Source organism: Danio aesculapii, chromosome 8 (genome assembly GCF_903798145.1).
Source record: "Danio aesculapii chromosome 8, fDanAes4.1, whole genome shotgun sequence".
Lineage (NCBI taxonomy): Eukaryota > Metazoa > Chordata > Actinopteri > Cypriniformes > Danionidae > Danio > Danio aesculapii.
Genome location: NC_079442.1, coordinates 41,330,000 through 41,355,722, shown reverse-complemented (window position 1 = coordinate 41,355,722; position 25,723 = coordinate 41,330,000). Strand labels below are relative to the sequence as shown.

Here is a 25,723-nt window from a genome sequence, read left to right as displayed (position 1 = left end):
TTAAACACAGCAGTGGTTGACACTAAACAGTGTTCCTCAAGACATGCCTCCTAATGACAGTGAAAGAGAGACTTTGAAGGAAAAGTCTACAGTAAAACTACAAACAAAGAGAGATAAGCAGCATCACTGAGTACGTTTACAAATGACACCATTCCACTCCGATTTTAATACGATTAAGGCAATGTTCTGATTAATAGTCATGTAAACGGCGATTTTGATGACCTTAATCCAACTAAAGTCATAATCAGACATGTATACACCTTACTCGAATTATGACCATTTTGTAGTACTTTTTGAGATAGGATGCACACACGGCAGTTGCCAGGCATTTGACGACAAACAAATGAGAATGGCTCCAAGCGAGAGAGCACATTTTGATGCAAGCGAAAAAGGATAACTCAGCTCTCATACAGAACCTATGAGTTTGTTGCAAGGGCATGAATGAAAAGTTATCCCGAGTTCAGACTGCATTATTTAAGCCCCGATTTAGACTCCCCGACACTTTTAGACAAAAATCACAGACAAATGCCTGAAATCACAGATAAATCGGGGTTCATTCATGCGAGTAACAATCACACTGTGAGAACTATCAAATATACGATCTGAGAGAATACCACAACCGGGTCGAAAAAGAAAAAAGTTAAAGAGAAATTGCTAATTCCCTTCAAAACCCTGGTGAGCAAAATTAGTTTATTTTTCACCCCACTAAATGCTTCTTTCTCATTATTTAGTTAATATATACTACGTGATTAGTGTTGTCACAATACTGAATTTCGGTACCAATCAGTACTGAAATTTAAATGTCCATTTCCCACTAAAATTTGATCGTTATTTAGCACATTCTTAAACACGGCTGAAATGACGGTGATTGGCCATGAAGATCATCAATCCACCGCTTTTCATAGCTGTTTACAGAGTACAGATACAGGAGCTGTTTAAATCAGCTGGTCTGTTAATGAGCTGACATAGGAGTGATCCGCTTATGAAGCGACTGGCCTTCGCGGCTTTAAACCGTTCCAGTGTCCCTATATCTGTCTGGATGCTTTGGGAAGGGGGGGGGGGGGGGGGGGGGGGGGGATGGTATCGTAGGCGACCATCAACCATTTGATAACAAGCTGACAAAACATTGTCGTTACTCTGATACAAGTTTTATTCATGGAAAACATTGCAAAGCACTGCAGTGTTTGGGTGTTCATTGTTTGTCTGAGATAATTAGTCTACCGAAACGCATACTGATATTGCATACAAGCTAAAGCTGATTAGTCAGTTCTTGTAACGTGACTCGCAGTGCGCTCGGGGCATTCATTCAACTGCGTGTGTCTGGAAGGTGTGAGCTGGATCTATTACTTGGCAGTTCGTGGGTCATTCACTAGGCCTTTTCCCCTTAGCAAAGAAACTTAACAAACACGTCTGTTTCTTACTCATTTTGCTGCTTGTGGGTTAAATTTGGGCACTTAAGTGACCGAGTTGTAAGCGAGAGAATACAGTCATTTTTCAAAATAAAAGATCGTTTAGATTCAGATAATTAATAAAATAGAAATTTCTTGTGCGGCCTGGTACCAATTGATCCATGGACCGGTACTGTCGTTCCTCCTATTGTAAAGTCATGTAGTGTGAAATTTCCTTGTATACACAGAGTAAAGGAATGCAATCCCAGATAGTCATGCAGTGTGAAAACATCTGTGACGCAGTATAATCGTGCAGTTTAAACTTGGAATTAGTGAATGACATGGCTTGAGAATTTGTATCCGCTGTCGTCTGTTTGAACGCATGGTGTGAGAAATTAACTGCAGTTGAACTTGTTGCAAAATAAAAAACAACATGGCCAAAATTACATAGGTTGCCATGATGAACACGAACTGTTGTTGCGCGAAATGGCAGAGTGAATTAGCATAGAACAGTGACATAATGAAGTTAATCGAAAAATGTAGTCACTGTCCCAACACTGCATGACAAAAAGCTAGTCAAGTGATGTGATATAAAAAAAAATTTTTTTATTGTACCACTTCGAGATTTTAAGTAGTTATTTATTACCGCTTCATTATTTTGAGCATTGGTTTATTTTTAACTTACTGTTTTCTAATAAAAACTTCACATTTGAAGAAAATAAAAAGTAAAGCCTCAGGAATGAGCGGACCTTGAGATTTCTGAGACAAAACACATCAGGACGCCAAGTGACAGCTACTAGCCAGCGGCGAAACAAGCTTCCCTATAATTAACTGTTCATCTATTCGCTCTCAGATCCAACCGGAGTAACTTTAACGGACTGTGATAAAAAAAAAAAGACATACTCAAACGCAGTTCGCAATATTATTAAAGGCTGTCTTTGGGAAAGATATGGAAGCATTAAACATACATTATTGCAGAACCATAAAACATACATTATTGTAGGGCTGAGTGATTAATCAAAGGCAATTTTAATGCATATTTAGTCAGAACCAACGGTTCTAGTAAACTCCCAGCATGTGCTTTGAAATGGAGCAGCATTTACTATACAGTCATGATGACAAGCTACACAAACTCGTGTTTAAAACTGATTTAATCGGTTGCTAATGAATTCGAGATAAGTGTTCTGTGATAATGAATTGCTTCTCAGTGAACTATAACTCTATGGTATTTTCACATGCAGCATTTACATAGTAATAACAACAAAAAAAGGCTTATATTGTCAACGAGATGTACAGTGGTCCCTCGCAAAATCGCGGTTCATCTTTCACTTCCTCGCAGTTTTGATCATTTTTTAGTGCAATTTGAAATACTTTTTTTTTTTTTTTTTTACAGAGAATTGTGTTCTGCACCCTGATTAGCACATTGTGTTTCATAATAATAATAATAATAATAATAATAATAATAATACCTTACATTTATATAGCGCTTTTCTGGACACATCGCTGTACACATTGAGGGGAATCTCATCCACCACCAATGTGCAGAATGCACCTGGACGACACGACGGCTGCCATATTGCACCAGACCGCACACCACACACCAGCTGATTGGTGGAGAGGAGACAAAGTGATGAAGTCAATTATGATATGGGGATGGTTAGGAGGCCATGATGAACAGAGGCCAGTGGGCAAATTTAAGTGGGTTAAACCTCTACTCTTTTCGAAGGACATCCTGTGATTTTTAACAACCACAGAGTCAGGACCTTGGTTTAACTTCTCATTTAAAAGATGGCGCTCACTGAGCAGTAAAGAGTCCTTGTTACGTCCTTTTAGATTTGACAAGGGTATTTGACATAACATATAATAGTTGAGTGTGTGTAACAAATGGAGGGAGAAAGAAACTACTGAACCAAATATCACTGTAATTGTTTATTGCCCATACTTCCAGTGAAACCAGTGAAAATATTATTATACAGTGCAAGAAAAATATTTGCAATAAATAAATGATGAATGTGCTTAAATCAAAGAAATAAATATAACAAAACTCAGTAACTGTTTTCAACAAACTAAACTAAATATGAAATGAAAAGCATGAAAAGAAACATCTTCAACATACCAAACGTCTTAACTAAACTACTCTAACTAAAAACAAAACATACACAAAGCAGCACATTCTCCTGAACCTAATGAACTAATACAAAAGATGAATCTCTGTGTTGTATATGTATATCGCGCGACTTACTCACTCCTACAACCTCTCCGAGGTATCACTCAAATACATCAGTTAACTGGACAAGTTCACAAGCAAACACATTGCACATTCAGATCTTAAAACTTTACGCAAGAGAATTAAACACAAGCAAAACACATTCTCTCAGACTAGCCCTCACAAGACTTACTCCTGCATTTCGTTGCCTTGTACATGTGTGATGACAATAAATTGAATCTAATCTAAAGAGAGACTGCCCTCACAGAGACCCACAGAAAGAGTAAGAGCGAGAAGGAGCGAGAGAGAGAGAGAGAGAGAGAGAGAGAGAGAGAGAGAGAGAGAGAGAGAGAGAGAGAGAGAGAGAGAGAGAGAGATCGCCATTGCAGTTTGGGCTCGGCTTTTAAACACTACGCCGACCAGCGATTGGTGGCGCAAACCCAGCAATCAGTGGCCAATGTCATCAGCACGAAATGCGGATCCTCCAATGCCGTTCATACCTGTAACACACGCATGAAACGACACACCCACATACAAAACAAACGCACACACATTTCCAAAATACGTTCTGCAAGCGAACGTAACAGTCCTCTTCACTATACTGGGACATTAGGACCCACACAGACTGCAGGTTGAATGCCCCCTGCTGCCCTTTCTAACACCACTTCCGGCAGCAACCTAGCTTTCTATGTGGTCTCCCATCCAGTTACAGATCGGCATTCTGCATCTTGATTGGCTGTAGACCACTGTCAATAAATCTCCTCCATGCAGTGTATCCTGTACAGCACAGAATGTGTTCTTCTTGGCAGCTTGCTTTCATAAATCTTCGATCGCTAACAGTGTAAAGCCGTGGTCACATTGCACTTTTCTCCCCATAGACTTCCATTCATACGCATGTGGATGTGACAAACAGGAAACGCAAGCTTGTGCGACAAGTTTCACAGTTCGCTGCATTGGAAAGTTCGAGCTTCGTGAACTCTGACCTGCGAAATCGCAACACGTGATCATAGTCATAATAAGACCTCTCTTTACAGAAATTTTAAATAGGGACCAAATGCTCGCTTGCTTAATGTCAAGCTCAAACTCTAGTGTGACCGCGGCATGAATCTGAAGTGCTGTACTGTCAACAAAACCTTCTGCACTGTCAAAGGCAGCTGCGGTAGCACCCAAAAGGCAGACGAAGATGCTAACCATCTCAGAAAATGCTGGACTTCTGGACATTCTAAAGCAAGGAAGAAGTTACATGAGTGTATAAATGAGAGAAGTAAGAAAATGTTAATGCCTGTCTGAGAAAAGTGTATAAAGTGTGTAGTAGACTTAAAACATCTATAAAAATTGTAAAAAAATAAAATTCCAAAAATCGCATACATGTTATTAAACCATGAGAATTACCATATTTTATCCATAACCTACAGAAGATAAAAATTTGTATTTAACAGTTACATAAAAGGAAACAACATACAAATAAAAAGGCAGCTAATATTAAATTAAGCAAATGAATAATGACCTTAAATAATTATATGGTTGTTAGACACTTTTATTTTGTGTTGTCAATATGCTCGTGTTTATATAGTTCCTGTTGGTGTGTGTGCACCGTTCTGAGCAATGTTTATTTGATTATAACCCCCATTTTGAGGATAGTTCGAAAATTCAAAGGGGGGCTAATAACTCTGACTTAAGTCCTATGGTTCTTAAATCTGCATATATTTAAGGTTTAATTAAAATATGGTTTAAGTAAAATTGATTTCATTTAATTTGAATTATTTTTTTCACTCAGAATCTTACTTTTAATAAATAAAAAGCAGTTACTTTTTTGCCCCACAAACAATCATTATTACTTTATTTATGATGCATTCTGCCATTTGAATATTGATTTGTTTACTCAAAAAACTGTAATATGGTATGTTCTGCAAAACATAAAATACAAAAGGTTTTAACAGATGACTTAAAATATCTAGGCCTATATTTAGAAAAACTAAAATTCATCCTAGTGTGTAAAAATAAAAAATGTTATTAAAAAAATACTTTTTACTCTGAAATCTTTAGTGGCAAAGAGTTTTGTAGGGCGCAAAGTAAAAAAAAAATTCACTGTACAATGTTTAAAGCTGTAAATATAAAGAGTTTACTTTACAAGAAAATTTTGATTCAATATGTTGCAAGCTGTTTCTTTATAACTATTCGTGAAATATATTAATTTGATTAAAAATTAAGTAAATTTTTCCAAAACAATTCAAAACTCTATCTAATCCTAAATTCCATTGATGCTCCCATCACAGGTAGATGGGTCACCAGACTGATATACCGACTTGATGGAGCTAATAGCCAAAAACAGCCTTACTAAAAGCACCTAGTGCATTAATCCTGAGGTGATCTGCATGGTGGAAACGTTGCCATTGATCGTGTTTACAGTGTCCGGCCAGACAGTATGGAAGCATCAATACTTCTGCAGAGAGGCTTGCTTTGGCCTCTCGCCCATGTTCACCATCCAGCCTGAACACACCTAATCTTGCTACAACGCTTGACCCGTAGAGTGTGGGAAAACAGCTGGTCAATCACCCAGAGGACAGAGAAACCTCATCAACCACCTCATACTAATGAGATCAGCACAACAGCTCTACAGAAACCTGAGTTGACCTTAAAAGTAAATATTTAAGTGAAGTTGACCAAATTAGCCATCTTAAAGGGATAGTTCACACAAAAATTATTTATCACCCTAAAGTGGTTATTAAATTTCTTTCAGTTTTAATTATATTAGCATAAGTTGAGTAAACTCAAAAAAGTTTGTTGCCTTAAAATTAAGTAAAATCTACTTTTTTTTATAGTGAATTTTGAAAAAAAATGTTTTAATCATTTTAGTTGTTGTTATCTATAATAATAACGGCATCATTTTAAAATTGCGTGTACATGATCAAAAGCAAACCACTTGTTCTACTTGTCCTTCAAGGATCTACTAAAGGAAAAAAAATAGATGGCCCAACTTTAGGGGTGTTCAATTAGTTTAATTACAATTAAAGGGGTCATAAACTACCTCAGTTTTTTTAAATATTTTGTACTGTTCTCTGAGGTCTGCTAATAACATTATCAATATTTTAACATCAAAAACATTTGCCATTTGCCATTTTCAGAGCTGTTTTTGACCCTCATCAGAACACACTGATTGAATGGGTGTGGCGGATTGTAGACACAGAGGTAAACAACCTCTGCTGTGATTGGCTAACAGTTTCGCATATTAACAAAGCTGAAAAAGCAGTGAAGCAGAAGGTAGAGGAAGGCTTATCCTCCGCATTACATCATAGTAGAACATTCCATTTCCTGTCATTTTGGCAGCCAGCTATCAATAGAAGACAGTTTTAGAGCAACAACAATGTTTTGAACTCCAAAATTTACAGAATGTTTTTATAGCACTTTGACTTCTTCAATTTCAAAACATCAGGAAAATTTTTGGACACTTTCATGCCCCCTTTAATGTCAATTAAATAAACAATGACAATGAATATGGTGTGATTATAAAACGGATTCCTAAAAATAAAATGTTTTTCTTTTTTTATGTTTGTTTGTTTTTATTGTTGTTGTTTCCTTTTGTTTTGTTTTAATGTGCTTTTTTTTTCAAATGACATCCAATAGGATTGTGCCGGGGACTGAAAAATAGTTATTATTTTGTTTTGTGCCTTTCCAGAGGCTTTGTGACTGTTTAAGGCTGATTTATACTTAAACGTATGCTCCGGCATAGCCTTCACGCGGTTGTACAGCCCTCACCATGGCTGACGCCAACGCACACCTCTCAAAAAATGCTACTACACATTGCAACGACGCATATCTCAAGCTCTGTGATTGGTCAGCTTGGTAGCACTGACAAGTGTGAGTGGTGCTGAGAGCTGTGATCCCTGATAGAGCGATTAATAAAAGTGTCGAGTCCCTTGAAGGAGCTCCAGATGAACTTTAGTTTTGTGTTTACATTATGGTTAAAGTTGTTGCACGTCCACCAGTTCCAGTCTCTGAATAGGTGAGTTTTAGCTACTTGTACATTAATGTACTGTTCAGAAAAAACAAAACACCAGCAAAGAATCTCGACACAGAGGAAGTGTTTAAGATAGCGTTTCAGAAGTGTAACAGCACGCAGAAGCATAAATGCACAACTATGCGCAAGGCAGCTGCAGTGGGTCCCGGCAATCACTCGACACAGAAGTATAAATCAGCCTTTAGTCACCAATATTAGTATTGTTAAATAGTGTGATTTTTCTTCTTTTTTCCCTTACCTGCATCTATCTATCTATTGATTTGTTTACTCATTTCTTTCTTTAATTTTAAGTTTTACAGTAATATCTTTATTATCATTTTGCCATAAAAAAATTATTGTATTTATTTATTTGGTAAATACTTAGTTAACCTATTTGCTACTATACAGCCAATAAACTATAAATCATTGCTTTATATTAACTAATGCAGCATTTTTAATAATAAATGTATAACTGTAAAAACAAAAACAATCCCATTTATAACAGAATGGAGTTCAATGTCGAATACGCGAGTCAAGCTGCACCTGTTTTTGCCTTGACTTGATGTCTTGCTGATGTCTTCAGCATTATTCTCTGTCCATAGATTGACAGTATTTACAGCAGGGCTTTTCAATTAGCTTGTCATGGGTGCCAGTTCAGAAAAAACATCCCAAATGAGGGGCCGGAGAGATATGACTTGCAATATAAGTGATGACACTACAGCAATATAAGAGCACATATGTATTGTATGTATTTGCGCTCAAAGGCATCCACGTTGACTTTTTCAACATTAAAAAATTTATTTGTTGTATTTTGAAACTACATAACATCACTGCATTGTGCAATGTGGCTTTTTTACTAACATATTCAAATGTTGTATTTCAAAGCACAATAAAATCAGTGTATTGCTCAAGTAGGCTTCTTCTACATTTAAACACATTCATATGTTATGTTTTAAACTGCGTAACAATTAGGGATGCAATGATTATAGAATGTGGTTGTACGATTATAGTCTGAAGAATAATCATGGTTTCACGGTTATCACGATTATTATGCATTTATTAAATTCAAAACACTACTAGCTTACACAATCATAGGAAAACTGCTTATATTTAAAAGTGTTGTTTATTGCTGCTCAGTAACCAAATCCAGCACAAAATATTAATAAAAAAAACAATTGTCCATTTCTCTCTTTGGACTTAAAAATTTGCTAATATCAAGGTTAAGAATAAAGAATTTAAATGAACTGTTGTTATTATCTGCGTTCATACATACATAATCATTTTAATAATTTGTAATAATTTATCTAACGCATCTTTTCTTTACATTGCACTGAAAGCCACACACCTCTCACCACTACAGCGTGACATAATTTCTACTGTGTGCGTCTGGAGGGTATATAGTGCGTCGGTCCGCTTGCGAGCCGTGTGCGCATTGCTCCCTATATCGCACATCTCCATTGGAAATAATGAACTTGCGTGCAAACAAGACGCAATATGTGAACGCCCTGCTGCTATACTTAATCCAGTGTGCTTGCTTATTAGCCTCGGTATAAGCTCGGAACTTTAAACTAGCACACAGGTGGCATAACTTTGTTTAGTTGCAGAATTTTGTTCCGTGCAACAGAAACGCGGCATTGAGAAGCCCGATTAATTAACCATAACGAATTTAAGAGCGGTTAATAGTGAAATCGACTAATCATTGCTTCCCTATTAACAATATCAGTGCATTGTACTGGCCTGTTCTACAAATATACCTAAATGTTTTCAGCTGCCTGCACCACTTGACCCACTCTCCGTTCAGCCTTCAACTGCAGCTCGTGCTGTATTGAACAGACGCACGTCACTTCATAACTATAGCGACTGTTTTTCGCCAGAACTAAATTTATTTTTGATGTCTTGGTCACACTATTTGGAGGGGCGGAACAAACAGCCTCAGGGGCCGCCAACTGAATAGCCCTGACTGAGAGAATTTTTTGAAAATCAGATTAATTTACAGCATTTAACTGAAACATTTAACTTTAGTTTGCTTTTTTGTAGCTCAGCATTAGAACAATCAAAAAAAAGATCTCAGTTAAAGGCATTCACCCCAAACCTTTCCATCAGTCTGTTCTCAGACTGGATAGTGGGCCAAATCAAAGGTTACCATGGGCCAACTTTGGCCCGCGGGCCCTAGTTTGGGTATCTCTGCTCTATACTGTGGAAAAGGAATGAAAAAAATGTCAATAAAAGCACCTTCAGGCAATAAAAGATATGAAGCATTTCAAAAACAATTCAATTCTAGTATGTTTGACCGAAAAAAGTAAAAAGTTTAATTTATTTGAACGATTTCACCCACGAGTGATGTTTCTCAAGCTTTTCTGTTTTCATGAAAAGATTTGATTTAGTTTGAGGTAGATGACTTGATTGCACCTACTATCATACACACAGTGTTTAGAGAGCAACTGTTGAGTAGCTGTTATTGATTGAGAACTTTCACCTCACGAAAAAAAAGCATGCAACACATTCACCATCTCAAGCTCCAAGGTGACCCGTCTGCCGAATAATCCTCACCCTTTAATAACCTATTAGTTAAACAACCGAAACATCAAGAATCAAACCACGTTCCCTAAAAAAAATTAAAAAAACACACAGAAACAAATAAAAAATATGTTTCCCACTCAAATCCGGATCTATCATAAAGCTACCTGCATCACCTAAGGGGCAAAGCATCAAAGAAGTGAAGAACAGAGCGCAGGCATCCTGTGAAATTGCATTTACTGTAAGAATAGCAAATCTTGTTCAATAACACTTAGGACAGAAGACCTACTCAAGATCAAAAGAAGTCAAAGCACTCAGCCGTAATGGATATTGAGCAAATGTTGGTTCTGCTGTGCGAACACCCACATCTATTGAATCTCAAGTGTGTGCTCTTCTGGCAAGACGTGGTGTGCGTTCTATTGAGAGGATTCGCTCCAGGACCTTGATCCAAAGAGAGCAGAATTTTACAGCCTTTTCAAGAACAAAAGAAGATTTAGTGGGCAAGAAGCAGAGCGACACTATTTGCTGTCAAATTAGGCAGACAGACTTGGGTTTTTACATTGGGATCTTCTCACGTTGCATTAAGCAAATCAGAACTACAAGCTGTAATGGGTCTCATTGATGCCCTGTGAATTAGACCATCAAACTGCAGATCAGCTTCCTCTTGATTATAGTATTATAGGATGATTAGACGCAAGATGATATTCAAGATCCATCTCAGAGTGTTGATGATGTAAAAGCCTTCCATTCATGACCATTCAGTTTGATGCGATTAGCTTAAGGTATGAGCCAAAAAGACAGGTTCTGACCAACACCTACAATACTTCAATGCCAATTCACAGACCTTTGAAATTATTTATAGTTTGATTTGATAATAATAGGCCCTCTCTGCAAATTAACTGACTACCTGGCAGATTTACACAGAAAACGTACTGTTAATTACATCGAATTACATTAAAAATTACATCTGCAATTAATTTTTGCAATTATTGGCCATCCCTTACACCTTAAACCACCATTAAACTGGTCCCTAACCCTACCCGTATCCCACCTCAAGAGCACCAGAAGTGTTCTGCAAAACATTATAAACACAGTAAATACATTGTATTTTGTTATGCAAGTACATTAGTCATTGAGGACACTTCGTAAAAAGTGGGACCTAAAAATAATATTATAATAATAACACTTTAAAGTAGGGCTGCACAATATATCGTTTGAGCATCGATATCGCAATTTGCACATCCGCAACAGTCATATCGCAAAGATATGCAATGTTGAGTCTGGATCATAGTTGACAAGGAGCTACAGAATTGTATTTAATCACTGTATTTCTGTATTTATAAGGAATTTATTCCAAAAAAATGTTTTTTATACTTAGAATTTTTGTTTTTGTATCTAGTCCAAATATCTACATTTCAAAGTGAAAACAAGATTATTTTACTTACCCCACTAAAGGAAGATTTGCTCTATTTCAACTGACTATTAAAACAAACCAACATTTTTACGTGATCTAAGTTTTTTTTTAACTAGAAGTTTTATTTGAACTAGAAAAGTGACAAAGTAAGAAAATCATTTTTGCGTTGCGATTTGTTCGATTTATGTATCTGAATACTGTTCGACTCCCTAGAAAACCATCAAATAGAGCTATTCAACTATCTTGTGAAACTATTTATATCATGCTACAGTAAAAACATTAACTTATATATTATATACAAGTTAAAACTTAAAACTTATATTAAATATATATATATATATATATATGTATAAATATATGTAAATAAAACTGTACTCTTATATTATCATTATTAATTAAAATACTCTTCTTTTATTAATAAATAATCAACTTACAATGGTAATATTGACGATTTTGTTTAATGCTGATATGTAAACAAAAAGCCTAATAAATATTGATTGCTTTAAAAATCATAGGACTAAATAACATTTTAAAACAAATGAATTTTGAGTCAGAATTATTTTTTTTCCCCAATTTCTGTTTAAAGGAGAGAAGGTTTTTTAACACATTTCTAAACATAATAGTTTTAATAACTCATTTCTAATAACTGATTTATTTTCTCTTTGCCATGATGACAGTAAATAATATTTAACTAGATATTTATCAAGACACTTCTATACAGCTTAAAGTGACATTTAAAGGCTTAACTAGGTTAATTAGGTTAACTAGGCAGGTTAGGGTAATTAGGCAAGTTATTGTATAACGATGGTTTGTAAAAATATATAGCTTAAAGGGGCTAATAATTTTGTCCGTAAAATGGTGTTTTATTAACACCATTTTAAAACCTGCTTTTAATCTAACTGAAATAAAACAAATAAGACTTTCTCCAGAAGAAAAACTATTATTAGACATCCCGTGAAAATGTATTTGCTCTGTTAAACAGTAATTGGGAAATATAATAGTAAAAAATAATAATAATAATAATAATTCAAAGAGGGCTAATAATTCTGACTTCAACTGTAAATAAAAAGTAGGCATGTATGTATTATAGACTTGGAAAAGACTATTTTACGTAACACTGTCAAAGACTGTGGGAACCTTGGACTAAATTAAACCACCTCTTCAGTTGCAGACAATGACGACAATTCAAGGTGAATGAGGAAAATGCCAAAAACTTACTTTATTGGACCATTTGTAAGCCTGGAGCAGCTGGCTGTACAGAGGGGTTTTGTCCTGCACAGGGTCTAAACTGAGCAATCCACTGTTGTGTAAAGGGTGACTCTCTGACGGCCTGCCAACCAAAGTGCTGAGACGCTCCAACTCACTGCAGAAACAAGAGGCATGCTGGTTTAGAGCATATTTTGACATTATACAATGAAAACAACGTCACACTTAATGTAATTTAGTGTAATTTATAAGTATCTTTTTTTAAGCAGACTTTTTAAGCATCATAAAACATTGCAGAAATACTACATTTTAAATATTTGTACCTTTCCATTATATTTTAAACCAGTATACATTATATTGATAAGGAAACAGATGCATGGTAATTAAAATATAATGATATATATATATATATATATATATATATATATATATATATATATATATATATATATATATATATATATATATATATATATATATAATATTTATTTTCATATACAGTACTCAGAATAATTGAGTACACCCCATTTTGAAATTGAATATTTGTATCCATTTCTCAGTGAATTTAGGCAATGTATTTTGGTGCATTTAAACAAAACAGATTTATTAAAGGCAGATATATTTATTATAATAATATTTTAGTCACCAAACATTGAGAAATTGAAAGATAAAACAATTAAATTCAAGCAAAATATTGCAAAAAAAAATTACAACCTACAAAATTTCAACAAAATTTCTTTTTTTTTTTGCTTCTCTTGATTTTTCCTCTTTTTAAATTTGTATTTAATATTTTACTATAACATAAATTTGGGTGTACTAGTTTTTGGACCATTATCTTAAGTTATTTTGTTAGATTTTTGCTCCAGATTTGGCTTCAGTACTGACCATGTATATGCACAAATATAATATTGTATAGCTTCCGATTGAAAATATGAATTTAGAAGAGAGATTTGAGAGGGGTGTACTCATATATGCTGAACACTACATTTTATTTTATACATTTAATACAGATAATAGGAATGCTCCTTAAATAAATATATTTGTTACACTGTATGAAAATTATTGGAAAATTATTTCACCCATTTTGACATTTTTAGAATTGAGGTAAAGTTGGTTTTATATTCGCACATTCATTCATTTAACTGTCTCTATATTGTTTACCGCTCTAATTTGAAAATTCGGTCAGAATTAGTATGCAAACATGACTTTAAAACAACATTAGCACTAATTGACTGTAAACAATGCTGTAATTTGATAATCATTGGCTGCTAATATGACTTCCCTATTTAGAATTTGCAAAGAATACTTTTCTGAAACTATATTAAGGAGAATGTCTGAATATATCCAAATATAAAACCAACTTTACCTCTATTTTTGAACGTGCGTTTTAAATATTTTCAGGTAGAAAAAAAATGGCAAACATTGACAGCACCTTATAATTAAAACAGATTGGAGATCCATAATTACAAGATGTTACAATTATTTGAAAAAACACTATAGTAATCATATTAATTTACAGCACAAACATTTACTAAGCAAATGTTACTAGCGCAACAATATAGACATTCAACATTTTAGTCATTCAGGGGTGCATTTTCCAAACGACGCATCTCACGGCTGAACTATCATAGTACGATGCATCGTTTGGGAAAAGAACGATGTAGTGACGAGTGTTTCCCAAAACCCCTAGTTTCTCTGTCGCAGATCTATCGCTTGAACCACATTAGTTATAGCAAAAACGCCCATAATGATGCTCTAAATGGGGTGAAGTAACAACTTCTTTAGAGAAGAACCCCATCATTTCTTTGTGCAAGTTATTTTGTTTTACACAAACACGCATTTAAAATAAAATCCAATATTAGTTTTGGTAAAAACATGCCCTCGTTTTCCATATTAATTTAAATATATGTAAACGGCACATATAGGGCCTATGTTTGCTTTACTAAAACTACTGAGAAGTTGAACATTCTATTCTAAAACATAAAATCACTTACAAAAGCTAACTTGTATTCTAATATCATATATAAATCATATAATTAAATAAATAATGAGGCTATTTATTATATAATGAAATTTAATATTTATTATTTATTAGGAAATTAAAAGAAATCCCACTTTAATAATAATATTAATGATGATTATTATCATTATTATTATGAAGTAGGATATTGTTTATTATTATAATATATTTTTGTAAAAGTCTACTTTTACAATTTGACACATGCAAACCACAGCAGAGAGTTCTAACCAACAGGCCCATGTCATATAAAATACAGATCCTTAATAAATAACCCACTATAAATTAAAAGAATTAATGTATGCTATTTATTTTGTTTTCACAAGCTTTGGAAACGTAACATAAATTCTGCTTTTCAATAATAGGTCATCTATAGCTTTCACGATGAGGCTGTGTTCAAAATGATATCAATGTTTTCAAAGTGCACTGCGAAGGGGGCACAATTGTAAACATGAAGATCGCTAAAACTGAACTATAAAAATAGTTTGAAAGCAAATTACACCTAAGAGAGATGACTTTAATGCTTTTTTTATTTTTAATCATTCTAACTTTGAATGTTAGAGTGTTATAAATGAATAGGGCATAGGGGGGATACGTGGGATTACAACTCCAGAGGTGTAGTTGCAAGTGCACAAGTTTACGACGCAGTTTGCGAATGTTCGTTGGAACTAGGGATTTGGGAAACGGCAAATCAATGAACTATGTTTCTTACGACGGAACTTGCGACCTTAGATGGCTAACGATGGTTTTGGGACACGCACCCCAGTTTAGTTGCTTTTCGCGAACACAATTTGGGTATTTCCCAGTAATTTAACATATATGTAGCAGCAAGTGCCTTATTTCCAATGAAACTGGCTATTGTTATTAACTACAGTTGCAACGTTAGTTATAAAATGTCACAGGATTAGTGAACTCTCATACAAGCAACTCACTTTAAATCGCGATTCACTGACTGCAGATTCTCTTGAAACTCAGTTATAAAGACTTTCTCCCGGCTTTCAAGGGTGTCCTTATTCTTCATCCCATCCTTAAGAAAGTCGAAAACTCTTGTGACGCTCGACCGAAGAGCCTGGATGGCGTTTATCGCTTGAGAAAACGCTTCCAAATTCACTCCAACATTCATAACATCCGCCATGACTGCTTCTGCTCGAATGCTGGCGCTCGAATGACGTCATTGGCGCTGACGGGATTATGGGAGTTGTAGTTTCTAACAGGATGCGACGAGAAAATTTTTTGTAATTGTCCATACCCGTCAACATTGGGATACGAAAATAAGAGATATGCCCACCATAATAAGGGACTAAATATGTTAATTTGGAGCTGTTTCGTTGTAAATAAACAGTTAAATGGTCAGTAATATGTTTTATTATTATTATGTATAAAAGAAAAATTAAACAGTATACATTAGCAGCAAATACATTAGCAAACAGTTCAGCTTATTAAAATTAATAGCTATTAAAATGAAATAGAATCAAGCTATCAAATCTCATTAGCCGTTTCTTCACTGCATAACTTACACACTCTGATTAAAGAGCAACGAATGACTCTCTTATTTATTTAAATTTTTTTTTGTTTGATTGACGTTATATTAAATAACAGAGGTGTCACTTTAAGAAAGCACACATCTAACGTTATAATAAAGGCATTCGATTGCTTTCCTAACTTTTTATGCTCATTTAGGACGGAATTAGTTGTGTTTCGAAAAAAAAAACCCCACCAAGATCGACATCTTTAGATATTATTTTTATTATTAATTATGTGTAAATGTCTATTCAAACACACACTCAAAACCCAGACTTTCGCTCTGCTTCAAATCATGTGTACAGAATCGAAACATGTTTTATTCATTACTACAATGTTAATGACAAGAAAATGAAAAAACAAATTTAAAAATCTCAGTGATTCAAACGTGGAAATATGTTTTAATCTAAACTGGTACCTCAGCGTGTACACAACAACTGAATGAATTCTGTTTGTTGCTTCAGTTTACACAATTCAGCTAAATATGTCAGTGCGATTTTATTGTGTATTGCTTTCATTGTCATGGCTTGATGGGTCTCAAACTCAATTCCTGGAGGGCCGCAGCTCACAGTTTTGCTCCAACCCTAATCAGACACAGCCGATCCAACAAATCAGAGTGTTCAAGACTACTACAGTCTATTAAGCAGGTGTGAGTTGGAGGTGGTTGGAGCTGAAATCTGCAGAGCTGTGGCCTCGAATTGAGGTTGACACACCTGTCATATAGTGTATGGGCTACTACCATGGACAGCTTCATTAGACATAAGGCACTTTGTTATTTACTGGTAGGTTAAATTTGCAATAATGTTACTTGTTGGAACCCTGATACCCATCCTGACATTTTATTTTCTGTTATTTAGCCTGTTTATTAAGTTTGGTGTTGATTTATGGTTTAGTTCTTTGGTTTCAGTACTCAAACATGACAATTCAAAACACACAGAAATTGACTAAAATAAAAAGCCTTTATTTACCCATTTTTTAAAGTGAGAGTGGACATCTCCATTTGTAAATTTGATGCTTTTGCAGTATTTCACTAACAGTTATTTTACCTAAAAAAACGAAACTGTTAACATAATTGTCATATTTTAATGCATTACAATAATTCTAATAATAAAGCAATGTTTACCATTTACTGCACTTTGTTTTTTTAAAGTTATATACCAACAAAGTGCATCAGTGCCCATCCATGTTTTATTAATCAATCAATCAATAATTAATTCCCATTTTTAAAAAATGTCTTTAGGTCTTTTTAAAAGGTTTCAACAGTGCTACCCATTGCGCCACCGTGGTGCAGCAAGGGGTCTTAAAAAGTCTTTAAATGTTTTAAATTTAAAGAACAAAATTTTAGGCCTTAAAAATCTTAAATTCACTGAAATAGGTATTAAATCATTTTAAACACGTCTTTATTTCCCTATGTCCATGTAAAGCTACTCAATCCGGCCAACACCTAACAACCTATAATCCATCTCAAAACCTTTATTGAAAATTTACAACAGCTGTTAGACATTTTTACAGCAAATTCTCCAAATTAAATTCCCTAATCAGGGAAAGAAAACTAAAGCAACACATCCCTTTACATGATTTTCCATTAATACAAAAACTATTCACAGAAATAACCAGGCCATTAGAGAAAATCCTTAGTGTTTAGCCCTGTATGTTTAAAATTTCATTCATAATGATCTTAAAATGGTCTTAAAAAGTCTTAAACTTGATTTGAAGAAACAATGTACAGTATTGAGTAAATTGTTTATATTACTATAGTTGTTATGTTAACTATAGAATTACCACAACAGATTAATTGAAGTGCCTTACTGGAGCCTATACACTCAAAAATGATGTTTGCTGCTTGTTCAAACTACTTATTTAAAATGAGTTGAAACAACCCAATTCTTGAATTTTTTTTGGAGGGACAACTTGTTGACAAATTGTTTTATGTTCAATCCACTTAAATTTGTAAAGACTAAAATTAACTTAATTCCTGTTGCCCCAACACATATCTATTGTGGGTTCCACACAATTCCAACACAAATTAAGTTAACTTAATCGTTTTTAAAAATTTAAGTGCACTGAACATCATTTTAAAATGTAGTTAAAATAAAAAAAAACACTGTAGTATTTACTATAAATGACTATAGTATATTTTTTAATGTGGAAACAAATCATAAAGTTTCAGAATCTTTCTCTCATTTCATGTATCCGTTTATCCAAGTGACCACAGTTTTACTACAGTAACAGTAACCGATTCTGTGGCAGCTAACTGCATGACTTAAAAAGCGTAAATCGCGCTGCGAGAAAAGTCTGGGAATCCTCAGCCTCTGATCTGTCTCTTTAAGCGGGACGGACTGCCTCATCTGCTGCTGGGACGGTTCTGCTCCTCGAGCCCGTAGATAAACTTCTGCTTCCACACTAGTTCGACAAGACAGGACAGGCGGTTTGCAGTGGCCAAAAGTATTTTGACCGAGCTTCTCAAAAGACAAATGAAAGTCAGCTATAGCTGCGCGTAAGTGTGCGCAAACAGATACGGCAGAGTGAATGGAGCAGGAGCGCGGACGGAATAAGACTGGATGGGAATGGGAGGTGTTTTACTCTGAAGTCTGTCCTTGAAGCGCACAGGACAGAGACATCAAAGAAGGCAAGGGGACGGGAAGCGAAACTTTAAATGCACGTTTTTCAGAGCAGTCTGGATGTAGGGCGTCCATCTAGAATGCTTTCCAATAAAGTACGTGGCAGCCGAAGAAAGCACGAAAGGGAACGCGTTTGCTGTGATCCACGGAGAGGAGTAACGTGTGCATGTGTTTCTCATCCATCTCCAGTGATATGGCAGGGAACTGACTGAGAGAGAGTTCATACACGAGAAATTCATCTGGGAACTGCCAAGGTGCTGATCTCTGGAGTCAGGGTAAGTTCACTCGAGTGTGAGAGCTATTAAGTCTTAAAAATAGATGTTGTTTGGGGATTAAAGACGCCGATTGAACGATTTTTGTGAACGCTCAAATTGTGGAGAGCGTTTCAGATGATGCTCTTTGACGAATTCAAGAAACTTTGGATTAGTTGTCAATTAAATTTTATTTTGGCAAAAATGGATTTTGAATAAACTTATTTGATCAGCTTGGTAACAATTGAATACATTTATTGGTTATTTTTTGATTTGCTTTTAAATTTTCGCGGATATTTTATTTTTAAATCGACGCAATAATGAATTTTTTTCGTCTTATACGTCATAATTGAATTTCGCCATTATTTCGTACTCACATTTTCTTTTGCAGCTTGTACCGTTCAGATGACCTACTTACGCGGTTAAATTATTTAAAAAAGAAAGATTCCCATCGCAAAGTCCAAGTGTAAAAGTTTTTTTTATCTACTGCATAAAGGAGAGAAAGTGGCAGATTCTCGAAGAAAGCTTTTAAAGTTCTGCGACGGTATTAAATAATATATATATAAATATAAATAATACTATGTGTGTGTGTGTGTGTATGTGTGTGGTTGCCATTTTTATATCAGTATCGATTTATTTCATGTCATATTGGTGAGTGTTTAAAGATGCTGAAACGCCATTAAATCATATAGCCTAATGTCAATAAAGCAATGTGAATACTGAATAAGGTTACATGAAGTTATAAACACTAAATTTCAACAGTAATATATGCACCTTGCCCTGTTAAATTTATTTCGTCCTGAAACTATAATGCAAATATCTAATTTCTACAGCATTTTAGGCAACTTTCCTTTATTATTTATTTATTTACTGGAACACATACAGTGCTAATTTCAGTATTGAATGAAATTAATGTTATTACATCATAAAATGCTAATATAGCAACCTAATTATTAAAATCTGAGACTGCTACATGACTTTTTAAAAACAATTTCTACTTTAAAACATGTCAAATATTAATTTCCTCCACAAATGATAATGAAAACAATTTGAACTGTATGTTAGGTAACTTTACAGCTCTTTTTAAAAGATGTAACACGGGCTACATATAGCTTATTTCAATATTTCTCCCTTTCCTAGGCAAACCATCAGAAATGAAAGAGCTCATCACATCTCGCATGAACATTAGACTGGACTCCAGGCATCTTCTGACTGCACATAAACCACTAAATGCACTTAATGTCTCTGAGCTGAAGTGACATTCACCCCCCCGGACTTCAGCTGGAAGCCCTAAATTGAGCTTTGAATACTGAAGATGTCACAACAGATCTGAAAATTTCACCTCAGCGCAAGACACATTTTACAAAATCACACGCAGGTTTTTCCACGGAGACGTTGCCCTTTTGGAAGAAACTGATGGATTTCAGAAATTTTGCCATCTAAATAACTTCCATGCTGACACCCCTAAAAGCTGTGGCGCCCCTTGCCTTTCTCTCATGCCCATGGACCCATCCAGTGCCATGCTCTCACAGGCGCTCCTGCTTTTACAGTGCATTATTCTGACTCTCGGCCAGTACGATATCTGTAAGTCGCTGGTCAGCACAGACGATGGACCGACATGGGAATATTACGCTTGCCAGCCCAAACCCATGTCCATGAAGGAGTACATGCAGATTAGAGTGGAGCCTCCCGATATCACATGTGGAAACCCACCGGAGAGATTCTGCACTCTGGTGAGTCTGGACCCCATCGCTTTTGGCTCCGCCGCTTTGTCAGTTACATCTGTTCTACTGGAACAGCTTGTGTTTCCATGCAAATATAGCTTCCAATCATGTTTATTTGTGGTAGCCAGAGTTTGATGCAATTTGGGGGAAATTCTGGAAGGTTCAACATGCAGCTTTTGAAGTCATGGTCAGACTACAGTTTGAACACAAGATTTCTAGACACTGCAACACACTGTGGCATCTTTTTTTATTTTTTAAACAATTAGGTATATAATCAAGTCATAGAAACATCTTTAACATTTTGTTGAAAACAATATTTTAGGTCCTATTCTACTTGGATCCTTAACTAACTGCTAATAATATTTTAAAAGGACTCTTATTTTGAAAATGCAATTGTTTTCTCATCATATTTAAAGAAATACACTTTACAATTCTGCTGCTGTAGCTTGGCTGCAATGATAATATGTAGTGCAATATATTCAGGTGCTGCAAGATAACACTGCTTCTGCCGCAGCCATGGTACTGCAGAGAAGTTTCTTGATTATTACGCCACAATCAGAAAATAGTTGCCAGCCATATCAGCTTAGAAAATAGCATTCTTTACATTTCTTAGTAGTAGTACACAATGTAACTACAGAAGAGTCAAGCTTTAAATAGGAAAATTATCAGAAAATTTTGGTCATTTTTTGAGCGAGATGCTAGTGGTCTAATCCAAATCAGTGATGTACGCTAAGTTAAAGGTGCAGTAGGTGATCTGCCACAATGCTAACCGGTTAGCATAATATCTTTGAAACAAAGTCCCTCCCCCCTGCCGTCCAAAGCCACGCCACCTGAAACACGAACGCACGCACCTTAAAGATGACACTAGACAACCCACTAGATCATGTCATTCCCCAGTTAGAAAACTTTACAGTACTTTACAAAACTGCAGTTCTTAATGAAACACCGTATCATATCTAGCACGTTTTCAGTTGTGTAGCAAGCAAAACTTGTCATAATGGTCTCACTCTCTCATGCACTTTGTCCTAAAGCGACTACTGTATGCTTAGTGGTTGGCTGGCGGCGTGCAGGAATTACACTTATTACTAAGCCATACTTACATGTTATTTAAATCTACATTATCGATGTTGTAAAAGGTCCCTTATGAAATTGAAAATAGTCACATCAATCTTTCACCGGAAGGTTTCAGTGGCTGAACAAAACTTCTGAGCATATAACCCATTCATAAAACAACAATCTACATCAGCTTTGGGGGACTAAAATAGTTTTTTAGTAAAACATTTCCTGTTTAAAAGGAATACTTTAGCCATGGTGTCGTCCTTCCTCCAGCGTGCAAAAGTAACTCCAATATTGATTCAGGATTTTAACAAGTTTTTTAACAAGCTTTTCTCTTGTTTGCACATGGGCACATGCAAATGGCGGATCTGCATGAGCAGAGGAAATCTACATTTGTTGACAGACAGTTTGGGCTACTTTGTCGGCCCGACAATATTAAATCTTTTTAGCTTATGCCTTACCCAGTATATAAAAATACATATGAACACATTTAGATCATGTACTTTAATCATTACTATTGGAATGTGAAGAGACTTTCAACCAGCACAACAAAAAATGATTCTGAAGACAATCACCTACTGCACCTTTAAGTTAAAAAGGCTCCTGTCTGATCTGCAGATCGGCTGAATGGATTCATGAGAGGGAAAACTGTTTAGGAGTGTTCCTTTAAGAAATACATGAATAACACTCAGTGTTTAGCTGCTTTAAACTCACCTTGTCTTTCAAACTGATGCTTGAAATTTTGCGCTCGAGTGTATGAACTGTAAACCCCACCTACCTCAATCTGATTGGCCTTCTCAATCATTTTGACACTGACAAGGACTGTAGGAAGGCTGAGGCACCTTTTTTGTCTTCCTAACAACAGAGCATCAACAGTGCAAGAATCTGAGATCTGGGGTACAATTTGGCCATTTAGAATTATTGGGGGAAGCTGGGAAGGGCTGGGGGTGGTTGGTTCAAGAGGAACCAAAATTCAGTCTTCTAAGAAAAGGTTTTGGTTCCCATTCAATCCTATTAAATATTTCTTTTGACCATATAAAAAATGAATGAGAACCATAACTGAAAAATCTTCCACAGACTAGGCATGCAATAACCGTTTTCAAGGTATAGCGTGGTTTGGAAAAGCCAAGGTTTTAAAACCGTCATAATTTTCTTCAATACCATTCCTAAGGTGTGTGTGTATGTGTATGATTTTTTATTCACTTTTTTTAGGACAACAGTGTCTCTAGCAGAAAAGATATCCAAAGATGCCGTTTTAAATTGTAAAAACATAGTAAAAAAAATGTAAAAAAAATTAAAATAGAATAGTTTTTAAAACAAATGAAGACAGCAGAACTGAATAATTCATTAAGCCTGACATATTTACTTTTCCAAAATATTTTAAATGTTACTCAAAATAAAATATATTGTGTTCAAAAGGAAAAAAAGTTTTAGTTTTTTCCCCAGACATTTAAAAAGAGTACTGTGAAACTGTGATATTTTTATCCACGATTATCATACCGTCAGAATCTTATTCCGGCCCATGCCTACCACAGACCCTCATTTACTATTCCCTTAATTAGTTCACTTAAAGAAGTGAATGAAGACAAGTGAGTAAATTTGAGCACTTCATAAGTAATGCCATTTTGTTTGTGTTTTGCTGGTTGCTAAAAATAAATGAAATCAAATTGTTTAACCAATTAAATAAAATACATTACTATCACAGCAAGAAGGTTGCTGGTTCATGTCCTGGCTGGGCCAGTTGGCATTTCTGTGTGTAGTTTGCATGTTCTCCCCATTTTCGGGTTTTCTCTAGGTGCTATGGTTTCCCCCACAGTCCAAACATGCGCTATAGGTGAATTGGGTAAACAAAATTAACCGTAGAGTATATGTGTGAATGAGTGTGTATGGATGTTTCCCAATACTGGGTTGCTGCTGGAAGAGCCTCCGCTGTGTAAAAGATATGCTGGATAAGTAGGTGGTTCATTCCGCTGTGGCAAACCCTGATGAATAAAGGGACTAAGCCGAAGGAAGATTAATAAATGAATAATAAATTGTTTGGAAACTAATATGATAGGATTCACTGTGGATGTTATTCATTTGGCAGTGCTCATAGTGCATTATGAGTATTATCTAATTGGTTGTACAGTCGCTATTGTGGTGCATTGTGGGATTGATTCTCAATGTCCACTATAGTTTTAGACACGACTACACATGATAAAGCCCTTGAGTATAGCTTTGAAATCACTTGAGGTTAAATACGTGCTGAATTTTCATTTTGGGATGCATCTTAAATATGAGTGGAACCTTTTTATTCCAGAAAAAGGTTCTTCATAGTGGAAAATGGCCATTATTTGATTACAATCCTCTTCACTCTAATAAAAAAATGTTTCTTTTAAGATTTCTAAACTGAAAGAAGCTCTGTGGACCCAAAATAGTTCTTCAATTGCAACCTTTCTTCTAATGAGTAGTTTAAATAATGAGATTTAAAAATAGTTACTCTGTGATTGTTTTTATTTTTGGATGAAGAAACGATAAAAGTCAAAGGAGTCTAATATTACAGTAAGATCTGCCACAAGAATACTAAACAGCCTTCAAGTGACCCTGATTTGTCCACACACACACTGATCTGCAACATGTGGCCGTAAACAATGTGTTTGTTCAGAGAGTCAGCAAAGGCCGAGTCGATGTGTAAATTTGCCCACACAGCTGTTATACAGTGTAGCTTGCATTCACGCGTGAGACAGCAGAGTCACCACAGGATTATCTGTGTAAATCAACTCAGGTTTAGTGGCGAGCGTGAGGGCGCAAACAATCCGCGTCTTTCCCAGACACACACGCACACACATCTGGCTGGTGACCGATCGACACATACCCTGGAAGAGAGATTAAGACAAGTCATGACAATGAAAACGTTATCCATTCCATACAATCAGTGAATTTCGGCCTGGCGAGGTACAAGCATATCCAGCATTAATCTTAATCAGAGATGCTTTTGGGAATTTGGCCAGAAGCTTGATTGCACAATAATCGGATAGAGGATTTGTCCAGCTGGAGCGACACTACGCACGGGGGCCCGGAGACGGAGCGCTGTCTCTGACGGGGTGCTAATTCACACATTTAGAGTGTGTGGATGAAAGACAGGAGGCCGTGGAGGAGGCGGATCACTCGATGACATCATCCTCTCACCATAAACCACACGACTCACACACTGACAAGCGGTGGGAAGCTGGACTGTGAAGAGAGACGGCGTTCAGTCATTTTTTTCAAGAAGCAAATGTACTACAAAGGCATAGTGATTCACCGCTCTCTTATTCACGGTGATGGATTCAGTCGTCAGGAGTATGAAGTAGGGAAAAGAGTTCTTGAATTCAGTTCCTTTGAAGGTGCTTTTGCAGTAACCTGCAGCGAAAATGGTCAGGGTGTACAAACTGTGCTTAACAGATGTGGGTTTTTTAACAGCTCATTTGGTGACCAGGTCCTTAAGGTTTATGGGAGTTTAAAGGGTGTTCACCCAAAAATGCTAATTAACTGATTGCTTATTCTCCCTCGTGTGGTTTTAAATCTTTATGGGTGCCTTAATTCTGTTGAACATAGAAAGGAGATATTTTGAAGAATGCTGGTTGCTGGCACCCACTGACTTCTATGGTATGAAAGTCAGCAGGTGCCAGCAACCAGCATTCTTCAAAATATCTCCTTCTGTGTTCAATAGAAAAATTTGGAAAAATAATGCAGTAAATGAAGGAAGAAATTTCGTTTTTCAGTGATATGTCCCTTTGAGTAAATTTAGACCTGCAGAGGTTTTCAAATGATTGAAACTTAAGAA

At 35.6% G+C, this 25,723-nt stretch overlaps 2 protein-coding genes across 2 annotated transcripts in view; one reads left to right on the top strand and one right to left on the bottom strand.

Annotated features, from left to right (window-relative positions):
* The window catches only part of med27 (mediator complex subunit 27), a 124,706-nt gene extending 108,809 nt beyond the window's left edge, over positions 1 to 15,897 (bottom strand). The window contains exons 1-2 of the mRNA XM_056463987.1: positions 15,678 to 15,897; positions 12,741 to 12,885 (exon numbers count right to left, since the gene is read on the bottom strand). Of these exons, the coding sequence (XP_056319962.1) occupies positions 12,741 to 12,885; positions 15,678 to 15,880 (348 nt within the window). The 5' untranslated portion in view covers positions 15,881 to 15,897. The remainder of the gene's footprint in view (positions 1 to 12,740; positions 12,886 to 15,677) is intronic.
* Positions 15,898 to 18,576: 2,679 nt separating this feature from the next.
* Positions 18,577 to 25,723, top strand: part of ntng2a (netrin g2a) — a 118,460-nt gene continuing 111,313 nt past the window's right edge. The window contains exons 1-3 of the mRNA XM_056463986.1: positions 18,577 to 18,982; positions 19,077 to 19,162; positions 20,279 to 20,871. Coding sequence (XP_056319961.1) covers positions 20,635 to 20,871 — 237 coding nt within the window. The 5' untranslated portion in view covers positions 18,577 to 18,982; positions 19,077 to 19,162; positions 20,279 to 20,634. The remainder of the gene's footprint in view (positions 18,983 to 19,076; positions 19,163 to 20,278; positions 20,872 to 25,723) is intronic.